The 15,178-nt window shown below is 41.7% G+C and overlaps 1 protein-coding gene across 1 annotated transcript in view; it reads right to left on the bottom strand.

Annotated features, from left to right (window-relative positions):
- Nucleotides 1–1,294: 1,294 nt before the first annotated feature.
- Nucleotides 1,295–15,178, bottom strand: part of TNFSF11 (TNF superfamily member 11) — a 31,968-nt gene continuing 18,084 nt past the window's right edge. Inside the window, exons 3-5 of the mRNA XM_029938437.1 lie at nt 6,898–6,943; nt 6,719–6,817; nt 1,295–2,823 (exon numbers count right to left, since the gene is read on the bottom strand). Coding sequence (XP_029794297.1) covers nt 2,402–2,823; nt 6,719–6,817; nt 6,898–6,943 — 567 coding nt within the window. The 3' untranslated portion in view covers nt 1,295–2,401. The remainder of the gene's footprint in view (nt 2,824–6,718; nt 6,818–6,897; nt 6,944–15,178) is intronic.

The following is a 15,178-nucleotide window of genomic DNA, read 5'->3' as shown; positions in this document are numbered from 1 at the left end:
TCAGACCACCCACCATGTTAGTTCCCAGTCTGGTGGTGCCACCTTGTATGGTCACATAAAATCCTGGGTTCTTTCCATCCCTAGACTTTGGGGTTTAGCTCATCTTTGAGAGATTAAAAGTCAGTTGCCTCTAAGTTAAAAATAGTAATGGATATTCTTCTCTATATCCACTTTTGGATGCTTTCAGCCCACATAGTATCCAGCCCAACTTAATTTCTGTAACTTCTGTGATTCCCAAGATTGGGTTCAATGGCCATTTCTCTGATACCACAGCATGCTCTACATGTCTGTGCCCTGGAGCTCACCTACCACATTCATGAGGCTCCTCGCCACTAGAAGGGATACTTCTCAAGGGCAGGAAGAATGCTGTAGACTCCTCGGTGCCTGATATGGTGCCTAGCACATAGTTAATGCTCACTAAATAATGTGGAACAAATGAATGAATGCTATTCACCCGTGGAAATGACAGAATCACATCATAGGAGTCAGGGCAGCTAATAACAAGATTTCGTGTCAGTGGAGAGTGGAGTAATTCTGATTGCCTATCAAAATTCATTTTTCCTGAAAGTAAGGCTCAGCGATTGGGATATGCAACACTGAAATCATTTTTTGTGCCTATCTGCCTCAGATTTACTGATAGGCTTAAAACAATAGGTGTATTTTGGACAATGATGGAGTGCTACAATCATAGCTTTGCTGTTTAAAATGTACAATTTCTCCTTGAACATCTGCTATTTCTTTCCTCCTCCCGTTCTTCACGACCATCAAGAAACATTTATCCGCGAATGTCAAGTGCCTTAAATTATGGTTTCTTGCGCCTTCCCAGGCTGCTTGTTTTCTTACATCTCTTTCACCTGAGTAGCCAGCACGGGTTGGGCCAGCTCCCCCACATGTGTCCACGGGGTTCGAGTATCTAGTCCATCGCTATGTTTCCTCACCATGGTAAGCTATTAAACCTTCAGGGGCTCCTCCAGTCAAAAGGTGGTTCTGCCAGGCTCTATGAACTTGTGCACAGTTATCATTTTCTTCTCGTGATATAAGCATAACACAAACTTTTCTTTTTTGGGTGAGGAAGCCTCTATTTTCGATCCGGCTACCTTCTTACATACAAATCCCTTATAAATTATTTTTCAAATTCTGGGGTTCACTAATTCAATGAAATCTGTTCTTAATTTTTAATTAAATCTGCATTTCTCCCGGTAACCTGTGGAAAGAGGGAAGCCACAATACCATATTGGAGAGAATGGCATCACAGAGCAAGACAGAGAAGAGAAGCACAACATCACAAGGCAGGTCCTCTTATAAATTTATTTTTGTACCAAAAAAAATGAACATTCAAAGGCAATGTTTTCACTGTACAGTACAAAATATCATCTCCTATATTAAAAAGGGATTTTTTTGGCTGAAAAGCCACTGATACCGTTTCCATTAAAAAACCCCACAAAATTTACAATTTGCAGCACTTGTAGAAAAAACACCTGTTCAATAATTATATAAATACTCTTGACAGATTCCAGTAGCCCATTATGTATACTTTTTGGCAATGTCAGCTTTCTAAAGTCAATTAGCTTCTAAATTTGAAAGGCACCTGGTGGCCAACATCCTGCTTATTATTCAAGGCATCCATTTTAATTTTTTTGCACAGAAAAATCTAAGTTAAAAAGAATCAAGAAATATGATACAGTTGATATTAGCAAAAAACACGTTTTTTCCCCCTTAGCTGCACGTTTTCCCCAGGGGATTTACAAAGTGCACCAGTTAAATATGTCTGTACATTTAAAACATTAAATATGTCAACAGCAAGAGATTTTTTAAATATTTTGAATCAAATACTATGGCACAAATATAATTTACAATACTTTGCACAGAAAACATTACATCTGAAATATAACTTTAGATATTATATAAAAATACATATATTTTCTCTCCTCATTAGAAAAAGTATTTATCTGCAGGTTCCAGCATGATGTAACAACTCGAAAGAACTTAACCCTTCTGATGATCATTCATGTGCAATTAGAGGATGCCCTCTCTACTTGAGTGGCACCCGGGCACATAACCATGGGCCACATCCAGAGAATTAACCCCTGCCATGGTTCCAAATGCAGTTTCAGATGAAGGCAGCCATAATTGCTCCAATGGTCTAAGTCTAAGAATTCGTTACAAAATTTAAAAACCATTATGTCAGAAAGCCCTCGGACTATAACACTCTAATCCAACATCTCCCATTGGCTGTAAATACATGTGCTCTCTACAGTCAAAAGCATGGAAAGAGTCTTCTTGTACCATTATGGGTCCTACCCCTTAGTAGTCTCACATCTATATACATCCTTCTTCGCTTGTTTAAAAAAATTTTCCATACATCCTAGGAAATAGACAATAACACTCCCAGATATGGGGCTCAATCTATATCGAGAACTTTAAAAGCCCCAAAGTATGTTGCATCTTGATCTGGATCCAGTAGCGAAGGGTTGGATACTTCGATGCTTATTTCCTCACCAGACCGAAGCTTAAAAAATCCTCCAACATTTATGGAATAAAAATGGAATTCAGAATTCCCTGACCAGTATTTGGTGCTACCCCCTTTCATCAGGGTATGAGAGCTCGGGATTTTGATGCTGGTTTTAGTGACATACACCATCAGCTGAAGATACTCCGTGGCGAGGTCTCCTGAAGTTTCATGATGTCGAAAGCAAATGTTGGCATACAGGAAATAAAAGCCATCTTGGTTAACTACTAGTTTTCCATTGCTGAAAGTCATGTTGGAGATCTTGGCCCAACCTCGGTCATGGTACCAGGAGGACAAGCTCACTTTGTGGGACCCTGAGGGGAGGAAAGGCACATGATTTAAAATCTGCCCCTCTGCTGAGAAGGACATCCTCACAATTCTATGAGGTTGGAGAAAAGCATAGCGTAATAGTCATGGTTCCGATCAGAGAATACCTTCTCAGAATTTCTTTTCTAAAAGGGCAGAAATACATTAATATGTGCTTAGTTCTCTCTACTAGGCACCTGAGAGAGTACAGAGGCAAAGCCCCAGTTTTTCTTCCCTGAAGGAGCCTACAGGACATGACCGATGGGTATGGTATATATTCAGAGAAGAAGCAAGGCATGTGCCCTGAAAGCCAAGGTGCAGATACTTGCTATGGGAATTCAAATGAAAGCTTAGTTCCTCCCAGAAGAATCAAGAATGACTTTGTTGAATTGCAACTGAGTCTGAGAACTTATAATAGGAAAGTTCTATAATGAGTCAGCCAACAGAATCAGAGAGATCACTTAAGGTTGAAGACAGAGAACAAGCCAAAGGCAGTTGATATAGAAAAGCAAGAGACAAGTACAGGAAGAGAATTTCCAGATTCTGTTGGATTCCAGTGGTTCCAATCCCTGTCCAAGAATAGTATACTTCCTGAACCCCACATCTTACCCATAGGAGGATGCTAGAGTGAGCCTGAGAAGTTATTATAGGCACTGCTGTCTCCAGGACCCACTATAGCACACTTTTGCTTTTTCATTGGAGGTCCCCCCTCAGGTCATCCCAGATTATAGCATCCAGAATGTAAATATCACCCCAAATGTAAGTATCCACCCATGGTCCCAAGTGAATCAAGATGAGACACAAGACTCACAAATAGTAGTAAAGTAATTCCTCCAGGCTGGTAAACAGCCACCTAAACTATCGACAAAGTAAACAAAATTAGAGATGTTTGCTGTCTAAGATTATCCCATGTTTCCCTCTTCTTACTCTACTCTGTATGCAGTCTTTTTCTCAATTAATGACTTATCTTCTAGTTTATCTCCTATGATGACTCTTAACAGAGAGAAGCAGAATGACTAAGGAAAAGTCTACTCTCTCAGTGGGACGGATCAGCTAGTATTAGACCAAGGGCCTGGAGAGGCAAGAAAGGAATATAAAATGGAGAGGGGAAGAAAGATAGGAACCTTGACCACACACCACTCCCACTTTTAGCCAGTCAATTGGAAGGAGTGTCCATATTCCCTACTAAACATCTCTCTCTTTTTATTCATCCACTCATCCATTCACCGATCCATTAGTTGATCAGTCATTCGATAAATATCAGTGTGGGATTTTCTATGGAGAGTCACCCTGCCCATAATAAAGAACTTTATCAAGCAGTATAACCTAAGGTATTTAGCACTAATAGTAGAGAAAATAAGAAATAAGCATATAAATTAGAAAATATAATATTTTCAATGCTGAGTCCCATGGCACTCTGTTGAAGTTCAAGCTGAAAGCTGCAGAAATTAATGGTGATCGGGAGCGCTCAGCCCTGTGGGGGAACAGAGGAACCAGAGGGCAGGGAGAATTCCAATGAGATGTGGATGGGCTGAGAAGAAGAGTACTTGTCAGTGAGGAAAACTGTCGGTGCAAAGAATGGAATGCTCACAGCATGCACGTCAGCGTGAATGGGAACAAGGACTCAAGAACACAGAAGAGCAAGAGACAGGAACAGAAAACCATCCTGTGATCAGGCTGAGGGAGCTCCCATGACAAGCCTGGGTTTCCATGACTAACGAGGCACGGTGACGACCTTTCACCCCAGCCCCTCATCCCCTGTGGTCAGTGCCATTACATGCTGAACAAGAGGCTTCTTCAAATATTTAGCCTGAGCGGCCCCCTTAAGAAAGTCATGGAGTGTGACCTCACAAAATACTTCCCAATACATTTTATTCAAGAAGCGTTGAAAATCCATAAGCTAGCAGTCAATATTAAGGCAGATTCTGGGTTGTTTCTTATGTGTAAATAAACAGAAAACAGAGGCCAAAAATGAGCAAGGTTAAAGCCACCTTTCTCTGAAGAACAGTACTGGCCCAAAGTGGGAGATAAATGGACTGAAGGAGCTGCTGGGTCAGCCAGAGGAGCAAATGCTATTTTCTTAAACAGAAGCATACACTACTTCATTTCACTCAGTCACAAACTCAATAACCATCGGGAAATAACTAAGAGTTTTGCCTCGTTTTTTGGCAATGCTTTGATGCTAGGTGCCTGAAGAGAGAGCTTTATAATGAAAACACACTTGCTATTGCCAAACAGACTTTGGCATGCAGAGGAATGCAATATTTATCATATGCCACTTAAAACGAACTGGAAAGGTAAATGCAGAGTACATTCATAGCACACACAGCTGATCTATCAGTACTAATTTGATTGCATTTGCTAAGATGCAAAATAGTTTTCACTCTGAAAATTAGTGTCAGTGTAAGGCACACATGCATACATGCACAGAGAGAACATTTGTTTATGAAGCAGGTATCTGGGACAGGACAGATAGTTTAGGAAAATGGGCCACAGACCAAAGAATTGACATCTCGGCTTCTATGTCTGCAGTCAGGAAAAATCTCTTTGTGGCCCATGCCATGATAGTGGCTGCAAAATCATTACTAAAACTTGGGTTTTATTTTTAACTCCATGCAAAACTAGCCTTAAATCATTTTTAGAACAAGATGGAATATGGATAATTATTTAATAAAACTCAAATAATAGCAACTTGCTTTTGCAGAGTGCTTACTCTATGCCACCTTCTGTTGAAGCATGCTCCGACATTGCCTCATTAAATCCCCATGCCACCTCGCAAGGTAGATGTGAACACCATCCCCTGAAGAAGCTGATGCACAAATGATTCCAATAACGTGCATGAGGTCACACAGCCAATATGTGGTACATGGGCCTCATACCCAGGCTGTCAGACTTCCAAGCCCCTGCTATTAAAACTACATTAATCTACTTCTTACAGGAAAACAAGACCATAAGAGCTCTGAATTTACTTCTCTCTGACAAAGCAAACTGGCTATGGGGTACTAATATGATGGCCTATAGTGGAAAAACCATGGACCTGAGAATGAATGAGAGTGGAGCTCAATTTCTAATGCTGTCGTCACTGTGACCTGGGCAGAGGCACCACATGGACCAGTTTCCTTGTCCACAAAATGAATGATAGTCACTCACCTTGTGTGGTTATAGGAAGGACTAGAGGTCATGAATTCAGTGAAATGCCTGGTACATAGTGTATGTTGAACAAATGGCACGATGATCGTGATGATAATGATAATAATAATGTCAACTGACATTCTTTATAATCTTCTTGATGTTCATCCATCCCAAGGTAGAGTGGCCAGTGGGGATTACATGATGGAACAGCAAGGGCATTAAAGTAGATAGAGGCACAGAGCTCTGAGTTTCCTCACTTCTAAAAGATAATCAGCTCTCCAGTGCATTGAGCTAAATTGTTACCCAGAGAAAGTCATAAGCCCTTGGAGAAGGACGAGTATGTTTCCTTTTCTAGAGAGCTGCTCCCTCTTAATATTACTCTGTCAAGCCCGCCCCAAAACTCTGCAAGAGATACAGCCATGCGCTTCATAGGTTGGCCATGGGCCTGTATCAACTCTGGTTTGGGGAAACACAGGTGAACATAACAAGAGACTGTCCTTCCCAGTTGTACAACCTCAATGGAAGTCATTAAAAATAAGCACCCATTGGTGATGATCTGAAATGGAAGAGATAGGTCCATTCTGACAGCGTTGAGAGTAACTATTTCCACAATATAGATTTTCAACTGAACATCAAATGATCTTTTTTCTGGTCTAGAAGCTAAGGGCTCTCAAAATTTGAGTAACGGGCCAAAAATAAGTTTTGAGTATTCAAATGGGCTGATAAAGGGCTCTTGAGATCTTTTTCAGGCCGGATGCTAACGGAACTTACCTGATGGGATGTCAGTGGCATTAATAGTGAGATGAGCAAAAGGCTGAGTATCTGGCTTGCCCCTCCTGGCCAGTTCTAACCATGAACCTTCCATCATAGCTGGAGATGAGAGAGACCATGTTAGCCCAGAGAGTTGCAACCCTATATGATTTCAAATATTCACACAGAGCCGTGCTTACCTTTCTCTGCTCGGATGTGTTGTGATCTAACTATATGCTGTAATTCCTGAAATAAAAAGAAAAAAACCCTATTTATATATTCACTCTTTCAATAAAACAGTAAGAATTTAAGACTATTAGAAGTACAATAAATTAATTAATTTTCTTTCCTTCAAACTATGCCAGACATACATAGGCAGTGAAATTCTCTGGTGTTTGAGGTAGCTGTCAAGAGAATTTCATCCCTAAGAATTATGTCTACATGCTTAAAAAGCAGACCACACACATGCAATCTAATAAAATACTTTGGACAATAACAGGAAATAAAAGACAATGTAAATTATAAAACCTGGAATAATTAAATGTAATTAAGAATTTGTAGCAGGTACACAAATGAAGATGAAGTTACCCAGGAAAATAACAATTGCCACAGAATATATAACCCTCTTAAATCTTTAGGGAGGTTCTTTTTATGTATTTCATTCGTGAATTCCTGTTAGGACACTGAAGCTTGGCCCACAGCAAAGAGAATAATGCCCAACTCCCAATGATTAATTTTTTATTTAAAAATATCACAGTGTGTTTAAAGTACTATATGGAAGCCTAAGAGCTTTTGGAAGATCAGTAATTAAGTTTAAATACTGCCACCAATCGAGGTTTAGAAACACAAACCAGAACAAGAAAGAACACAAGTATAAAACAAGTGTAGGTAATTGGGTATCTCAATGTGAGCCCTGAGAATGAAGCATCCAGCAGATAACTACATGCCCACCTGAATCAAGACTTTACCTACCATTAAATAGTAAGATGGAGTGGGCAAAACATCAGGTTTAGCTTCAGTTCCCATCCCTTATCCCTACCTACCCTAAGATTATTAATAGCACCTCCTCTGTCGTAAGGTGGGTGTTAAGAATAAATGACACAATGCACATAGGCACTTAGCAGAGTATCTGGTCATTCAGATACCTAGATACTAGAAACACTCTGGAGAAATGCCGAATTCCTTTGTTCCTGGGATGCCACCCATGGTAACCACCTCCCCCCACCCTGCCCTCGCCCATGGTGTTAGAAATATTAGCCATATAGCTGAAGTTCTTTGAGTGTCTGGAGAGAAGGACTTTTAGATAGGTGATAGCTGATAGACTGATAGATAGATAGATGGATAGATAATAGGTAGATAATTGATAGAGGTGAACATAACTTCAACTGTTAGCAGTTGGAAGGGTTCTAGAGATAAGATAACACTGACTTTTCTCTCTGCCTTCAGGACTCCCAAGAAAGAGAAGAATCTATTCTATTTTTAAAGACTCTTGGAGATGATAGCACAACTGTCTTCTGTTACCTAAAGAAGTCACAGTCTGACTTTTATAAAGAACCGTGGGTGTTCATCCAGAGTTACCTTCTGCTCTTGCCTTGACCCGGAACATGCGCTGCAAAGCTCTGGGAGCATGGTTTGCAGGAAATTCTAAGCCAACTGTGACAGCCCCCCTTTTGAGCTGTGCAATGTAATGGCCCTTACCAGGCCTTTTTCTTCCCACTCCATCCAAGATTTATTTTTCTCCCCTGCTGACCTCCAATCACCCAGGTCTCTTCTTGTGACTTTTTGATTCCCAATGGCACTCTGATTTCTGGAATTTTCTGGTTTAGTCTCCCTTGTATTTATGACAGAGATTTATATATACAAAATGTATCTTTATACATCGTGTGTATTTTCATGCATGTATATACATACATATATATACACACACATATATACACATAATATATCTTTATACATTTATATGTTCATACATTTATAATGGAGATATATATACTTGTGCATTGTATATATATTTATACATTTATAATATGTCTTCATAGATTGTGAATATCTTTATACATCTGTGTATGCAATGTATCTTTACCTGATTACTATCTTTTAAAAGAGATCTTATTGAGAGAGTATCAGAAATTTAAAGCTACTCTCATTTTCCTTCTAGCCCTGAACTGCCTCAGAGGGCAGAGGGAGTAAGGAGAAAGTAAGCAAAATTAAGTGTGTCTACAAATGTCTGATTCATCCTTTTCTATTGAGAAAAACACAGCTCTTATGGAGGAAAACAAGGAGTGAGCCTGTGTGCAAGGTCAGGAGTTAGGTTTGCGTGTGCATCAGCCTCTCCCAGAGGGTGTGTTGAAACATGGTGTCTGACCCAGTAGGTCTTGGGTAGAGCCTGAGAATTTGCATTTCTAACAGGTGAGCTGGGCTCTTGGCCTAGGGCCTCAATTTGAGAACAACATTCCCTCTGACATCCCAAAAGATATCAGAGACAGGCAAATCAGAAACATGTTTGAAGCGTGAGACCCAGGCAAAGAAGCAGCAGACTAAAGCCACTGATGAAATGGACAGGGAAAGGCTTTCTCTCCCACCTGGGAAGAAACTCCTGCTCATTCCATCAGTGGCTTCTGGTCAGAACTGTCACAGAAACTTTTCATTACAAGAAAATTCAATAACCAGCACCATTCAGAAGCACTTTCAACGACTGCTAAAACAAAACAAAACAAAACAAAACAGAAAAAGAAAAAGCCAAATACCAAAAATAAAACAAAAAACAAAACAAAACAAAACAAAACAAAAGCCCTAATGTATCATGCCCCAAGATTAATTAAAACTCTAGCTAGAGACCCATTAGGTAATGCCGTTTTCATGTTATATCTGTTTTCAGGTATCCAAGACTTGCAATTCCTCTCAGAAACCCTATAGGAAAGTTTCCATGTGAAAAGGGAGAACATGATGTGTGTAAAACCTAAGGCTTATACATTTGTACACACAGTGTATCTTTATACATGTGTGTATCTTTATAGCTTTATATTTATTCGAATGTAAATCATATATATCCATCTATATATGTTCATGTATCCCTACCTCACTCCCAATGTTTTGGACTCTAACATGAGTGTTATTTATGTGCACAGATGTCAACCATAAGGAACATTCTTCTCAGACTACTCAGACTGCAGCCAGTCTAACGTAATTAGTCTGACTTGGTATTTTTTGAAAGAATCTCTCCAAGTGATTTTGTAAATGTTTATTTTTTAGAGAGTGAAAGCAGGGGAGGGGCAAAGGGGGGGGGCAGAATATCCAAAGCGGGCTCTGTGCTAACAGGGGCTTGAATTCACCAACCGCGGGTCCATGACCTGAGCTGAAGTCCAACATTAAACCAACTGAGCCACCCAGGCGCCCCTTCAGGTGATTCTGATATGGGGCAGACCTTGGCAAACATTATTACTGATTACGTGCTCCCATGAATGGTTGTTTGGCAAGATCTTATCTGGTCACAGATTAATTATATTCTCACAAGTTACGTATATTCTGCATATTCATACTGAAAATTAAATTACCCCTTATATTTGTAGCCAACAAAGTAGTTGTCCTTGTATTATCGTATGTGATTCTTACTCGAATCAGAGGCTGGTCATTTTTCAGCCTGGGAAGTGGAGGCTGAAGGGGAATAAGGACTCCCCAAGGAAGGCTGGGGCTAGACCCTCGGCCTTCTGACTCCTCCTTCAGGGCTATCCACCTGCCTCCTTTTACAAGATGTAGTCATCAAAGACACACCTGGAAGCTGGCAGAAAAGGTTCACGGGCACATGATGGGGTTCAGAACATGCTACCTCAAAAGGTAATGCACATCACTTTGAAAAGTATTTGAAGGAATGACACGGAGGAGGGAGATTACTGTGGGATGTTCAGTACATTCAAGGTAACCCCCCCACCCCAGATGTGGGAAGGCAGCATGAAGATTGACACGTATATGAATTCATTTATTTATTTATTTTAAAGTTTCCTTTTTATGTTTATTTATTTTGAGAGAGAGAGCATGTGCACAAGTGGGGGAGTGGGTCAGAGAGAGGGAGAGAGAATCTTTTTAAATTTTTTTTCTGTTTTTTATTTTTGAGAGACAGAGAGAGACAGCGTGAGCAGGGGAGGGTCAGAGAGAGAGGGAGACACAGAATCTGAAGCAGGCTCCAGGCTCTGAGCTAGCTCAGCACAGAGCCTGATGTGGGGCTCGAACCCACCAGCCGTGAGATCATGACCTGAGCCGAAGCAAGACGCTTAACCGACTGAGCCCCCCAGGCGCCCCAGGGAGAGAGAATCTTAAGCAGACTCCATGCTCAGCATGGAGCCCATGCTTGATCACATGATCATGAGATCATGACCTGAGCCGAAATCAGGAGTCAGATGCTTAACTGACTGAGCCACCCAGGTGCGCCCGACATATATGTGGATTTTTTAACACACTGAATATTTTTAGCTGAAGGAATTTGAGAACTCCCTGGCCTTGTCCTTCTCCTCCGAAGCAGGTCACAGGACCGCCATGAGGGAGGCACCCTCCTCAGAACTGGTGGGAAGGAGCACCCCTGTCTCCAAGTTGTAAGGACGCCAAGGAGAATCTGAAGGAATGGGCCTCAGTTTTCCCCAGTTTACTTAGGTCAGACCCTTTGCCCTATGATATTTTCCTACACCTTTCTGTTCTTCACCAAACCTGGTAGAAAAACCAACCAGGTTTACCATTTCTTCAGGTCTTCATTTCTTTTTGAAGTCCATATTCAATAAATGTGTATGCTTTTCTCTTATTAATCTTTCTTTCATCAGTCTCATTTACAAAGCCCCAACTGGAGAACCTGAGTGGGTAGAGGGATTACACCTGTCAAGAAATTCTTAGAGGGCGTTTTCCTCCCTGAAGTAGAAATTCTCAAAGGAGACTTCCCTTCACTAGGGATCTAGCTGCCGAGTACCTGCTGGCAGCCTGAAAACCTGACAGAAAGGAGCCTTTGTTTATTTAAGTTTTTAAATTTATTTTGGGGGCAGAGAGAGAAATGGAGACAGAGAATACCACACTGTGCGGAGCCTGACATGGGGCTTGAACTCATGAACCAGGAGATCATGACCTAAGCCAAAATCAAGAATTGGAGGCTTATAACCTACTGAGCCACCTGGGCGTCCCCAAAAAGGAGCCTTGGTATCAGGAAATGTGGTCTTGGTTTTCCCAGGGTCTTCGGGAAATTAGTGGCCCAGAACTGGCTGAGCCATGTCCGGGGCTTGGCTGGTCAACCGCCTGAACTACTGCCTGCAGAGCCGGGGCCCGAGAGCCACCATGTCTCCACGTGTGACTCTGTCAAATCCATGCCACACAGCAGGAGCCACTCAGCTTTGTCATTTTTCTCAAGGATCAGACACTTCGCTACGTATATACCAAGCACGGATCTTTCTTGAATATCTCCCCCCTCCTAATATTTTTAATTATCAAGACTACAGGAAACCCTTCTAAAGGATCTCTGGAACTCCATCCCAATGGACAAGTCTGCTTATTGTCTAAGCAGTGCGTTTACATTTATTTTCACCCACTTCAGTCCCATGCTTCTGTCACACTAATTAGGGTGTTTTAAGATGTACACTTCTTTAGTCCCAAATCTTATCATTCAGACATTGCTTCTGGTTTCTTTGAATTCAAAACGTTCTGATTATTTAACCTGAGGAAAACACTACAAAGGACAACTCCTTTCCTCTGAACAAATTATTTAGATGAAAAAGATCTTTTCTAGAATGCTACATATGTTTTTTTCCCTTGTTTTAAATCCAGCTGTAAGTTTAAAAAAAAAAAAGTGCACTCTCTGGATAACATCCAGTGCACAGTGGATCGTACAGAAGTACAGGGGGTTGAACCGCCGACAGCAGGAACAGTTTCCAAGGGGAGGAAGCCAGGTAGAGGGTCCTCCCCACAGTCTTCTCTCAGGTCTTCCTGAAGAGCCACGAAAGAGAAGCCAATGTCTGCTCTCCAGAAAGACCAACGATCTGCCTTCTCAGGAGGCAGCATGTTGAGCATCTATTACAGGCAAGGGACAAAAAGAACTGCCCCCTGGTTTCTATCAACTATCCATGACAACTAGGATCATTACACCTATAAGTTACCAAGAAAATCCACATGAATGAATGAATTTATTTTAAGGTCACGCTGTAACAAGTAGACTTTTAAGCAAAATTATGCATTTTTAGATAAGCATAATTTGGGCCTAAATTAGGATAGCTTCATTTAACCCTTCAAAACAGGACAAATAGGAAAACGGAAGCACTGGTAAGCAGCCAAAGAAACTGCTGCCAATTCAGGGAGGAAAGAAATCCGCTGACATACTGCCACCTAGTGGACGCTGTCCGGCATTGACAAGCCTGGGATGCCGCAGCCAGACTTGGCTGATTTGAAATTGCTATCGTCCCGACTCCAAAGTCTAAAAACAATAGAGATGAGGAAATTTCATAACATGTTTTAATCTTCTCATTGTGGTATTCTCCTATTTAGACTGCACTAATGTTTCATCTTTGCTGTCAGAGTACGTCTGAACAGACAGGAAAACAACCGATATAAAAATTTTGTTTTTAATTTTGACTTTTATTTCACTCATAGAAAAATGTTATGATTTCACAATTTCTCCTCCAGGAAGGAAAGCACACAAAGGATCAATGTGATTGTGTAACTGTGGTCTCTAGGACTGCTTCTTTCCAACTTCTCCCGAGCTCAACATCCAAGAAGCATCGTACCCAGAGTGTGGAAGGGTAACTAACTTTAAAGAATGTGGACCGTGTCTTCAGTCTGTTGGAACAGGCCCTTTCAAACATCTTCTAACATATTTTAGGGTCTTTCACCAAACACAGGGAGGTGAGAGATATCCAAGAACTGGCTCACCCATGATACTCAAAGCCACTTAGGAGAGATTGTACTCCATAAGAATACATACAAATACATATGAGTATTTTCAACTCCTTTGGGTAGTTATGAAAATTTTGCTCCAGGTAATTTAAACATTTATGGCCTTCACAAACTTAGTTGGACAACTGCCCCAAACAAGACTTTGAGAACATTCAGATTCGAGAGTGATCGTTATTAGGTTATTAGGTTGAGCTTATTTGCTTGATTGCGGTGTTTTACTATCTTACAAAATGATAGAAGTAGATTTAAGCTCCCACCGCCATAAAGAGTCCCAGAAAAGGTCAAGTTGCTGGAGGCTGGGCTTCTCAGACTGAAACCCCACCTGTGCATTGTGATGTAAATTGCGCGAGCCATGTGGTGCCTGTCAGTCGGAGCCTAGAAGAAGCACTTTGTACAGCCAGATGCTTCGCAAACCACTGGCACCAGTGTGGAGCTGGGGTCTCAGGTGGCTGCCTCCCTCTGCCGTACCAGCAGCAGCTGCAGGGACATCTGGCTGGTTGAACAAGGATTTAACACCCCGTTTGCCAGATATAATACAGGGTTCATACACTTGTTAACATATGTAATGCATTCATTTTAACATCTTAATGATACCCTTCATGTAATTCTTCTCCAACCTAGTTACAAGAATGGTGTATTCATCAGCCGAGTTAGCACATGAATACCACACATGGGTTGTTTCTGAAAATGAATAGCCAGTTTCCTGTTCCTGCAGAGAAGTCCTGCGGACTTCAGCCATGTAAACAGCTCAGAGATCCATCCCCTCCCCCGAACCAAGTACAACTGCCTTCCTTCAAGCTTTCCTCAGTTCTCATTAGGATTGTGAGAATAGCCTCCTCCCTCCCTCCCAGTCTCTTGCTCTCCTCAAACTGATCTCTGCTGCTGGAGCATCCTAAAGGACACAGAGGAGCGCGTTCCTTCTCGGAAAGTCCCCTGGGGGCTCGGCACAGATGTCAGGGGCAAGCCCGCGTTCCTTACCTGGGCTTACAACGTTCTGTAGGATGTCCTGGTTGCTGCCCTAGGCTCTCTTGGTTTTTCCCCCACCCCAGACCCCACCTCTGAGGCCACTCCGGGGCACCACGGTGCAGAACTACTTCCATTCAGTCTCCACTGTGAGGATCCTGTCCTCCCTTTCACACAGACCTTGATTCCAAGCTCTCTCTCAAGTGACACGTCTTACTGTCTTATCAATAGCTCTTTATCAATAGCTATTTACCTGTACAGGTTTTTTTTCCCTGGTATTCTTGGTTTACAAGGCTCGGAAAGAATAGCCAGCTGTTGTGCACCAACTAAAGAGACAGCATTAGTACAGATGTCTTAGCCTCCTGCTTTCCTCCTTCCCCTAAAGCTCACACTCACTTCTAATCCACAGGATGTGGGGGGACACTGTATATGCATCTGGATAGAGCTGGGGACCCTTTAGTTCCTTAGGAACTGCCAGTGGTAACAGTTCAAAATAGCCTCAAAGCAAAGAGCTTTAAGAGCAGGATCCCTTGAGTGTCCTGTCACCTAAGTACCCCTTAGGAAGGGTAGAGCAGAGCCCGGTTTCTCACCCTCCAGGAA

The sequence above is a fragment of the Suricata suricatta genome, chromosome 4, assembly GCF_006229205.1.
Source record: "Suricata suricatta isolate VVHF042 chromosome 4, meerkat_22Aug2017_6uvM2_HiC, whole genome shotgun sequence".
NCBI lineage: Eukaryota > Metazoa > Chordata > Mammalia > Carnivora > Herpestidae > Suricata > Suricata suricatta.
The sequence above is the reverse complement of the archived record's forward strand: the minus strand, read 5'-3'. Positions and strand labels throughout refer to the sequence as shown.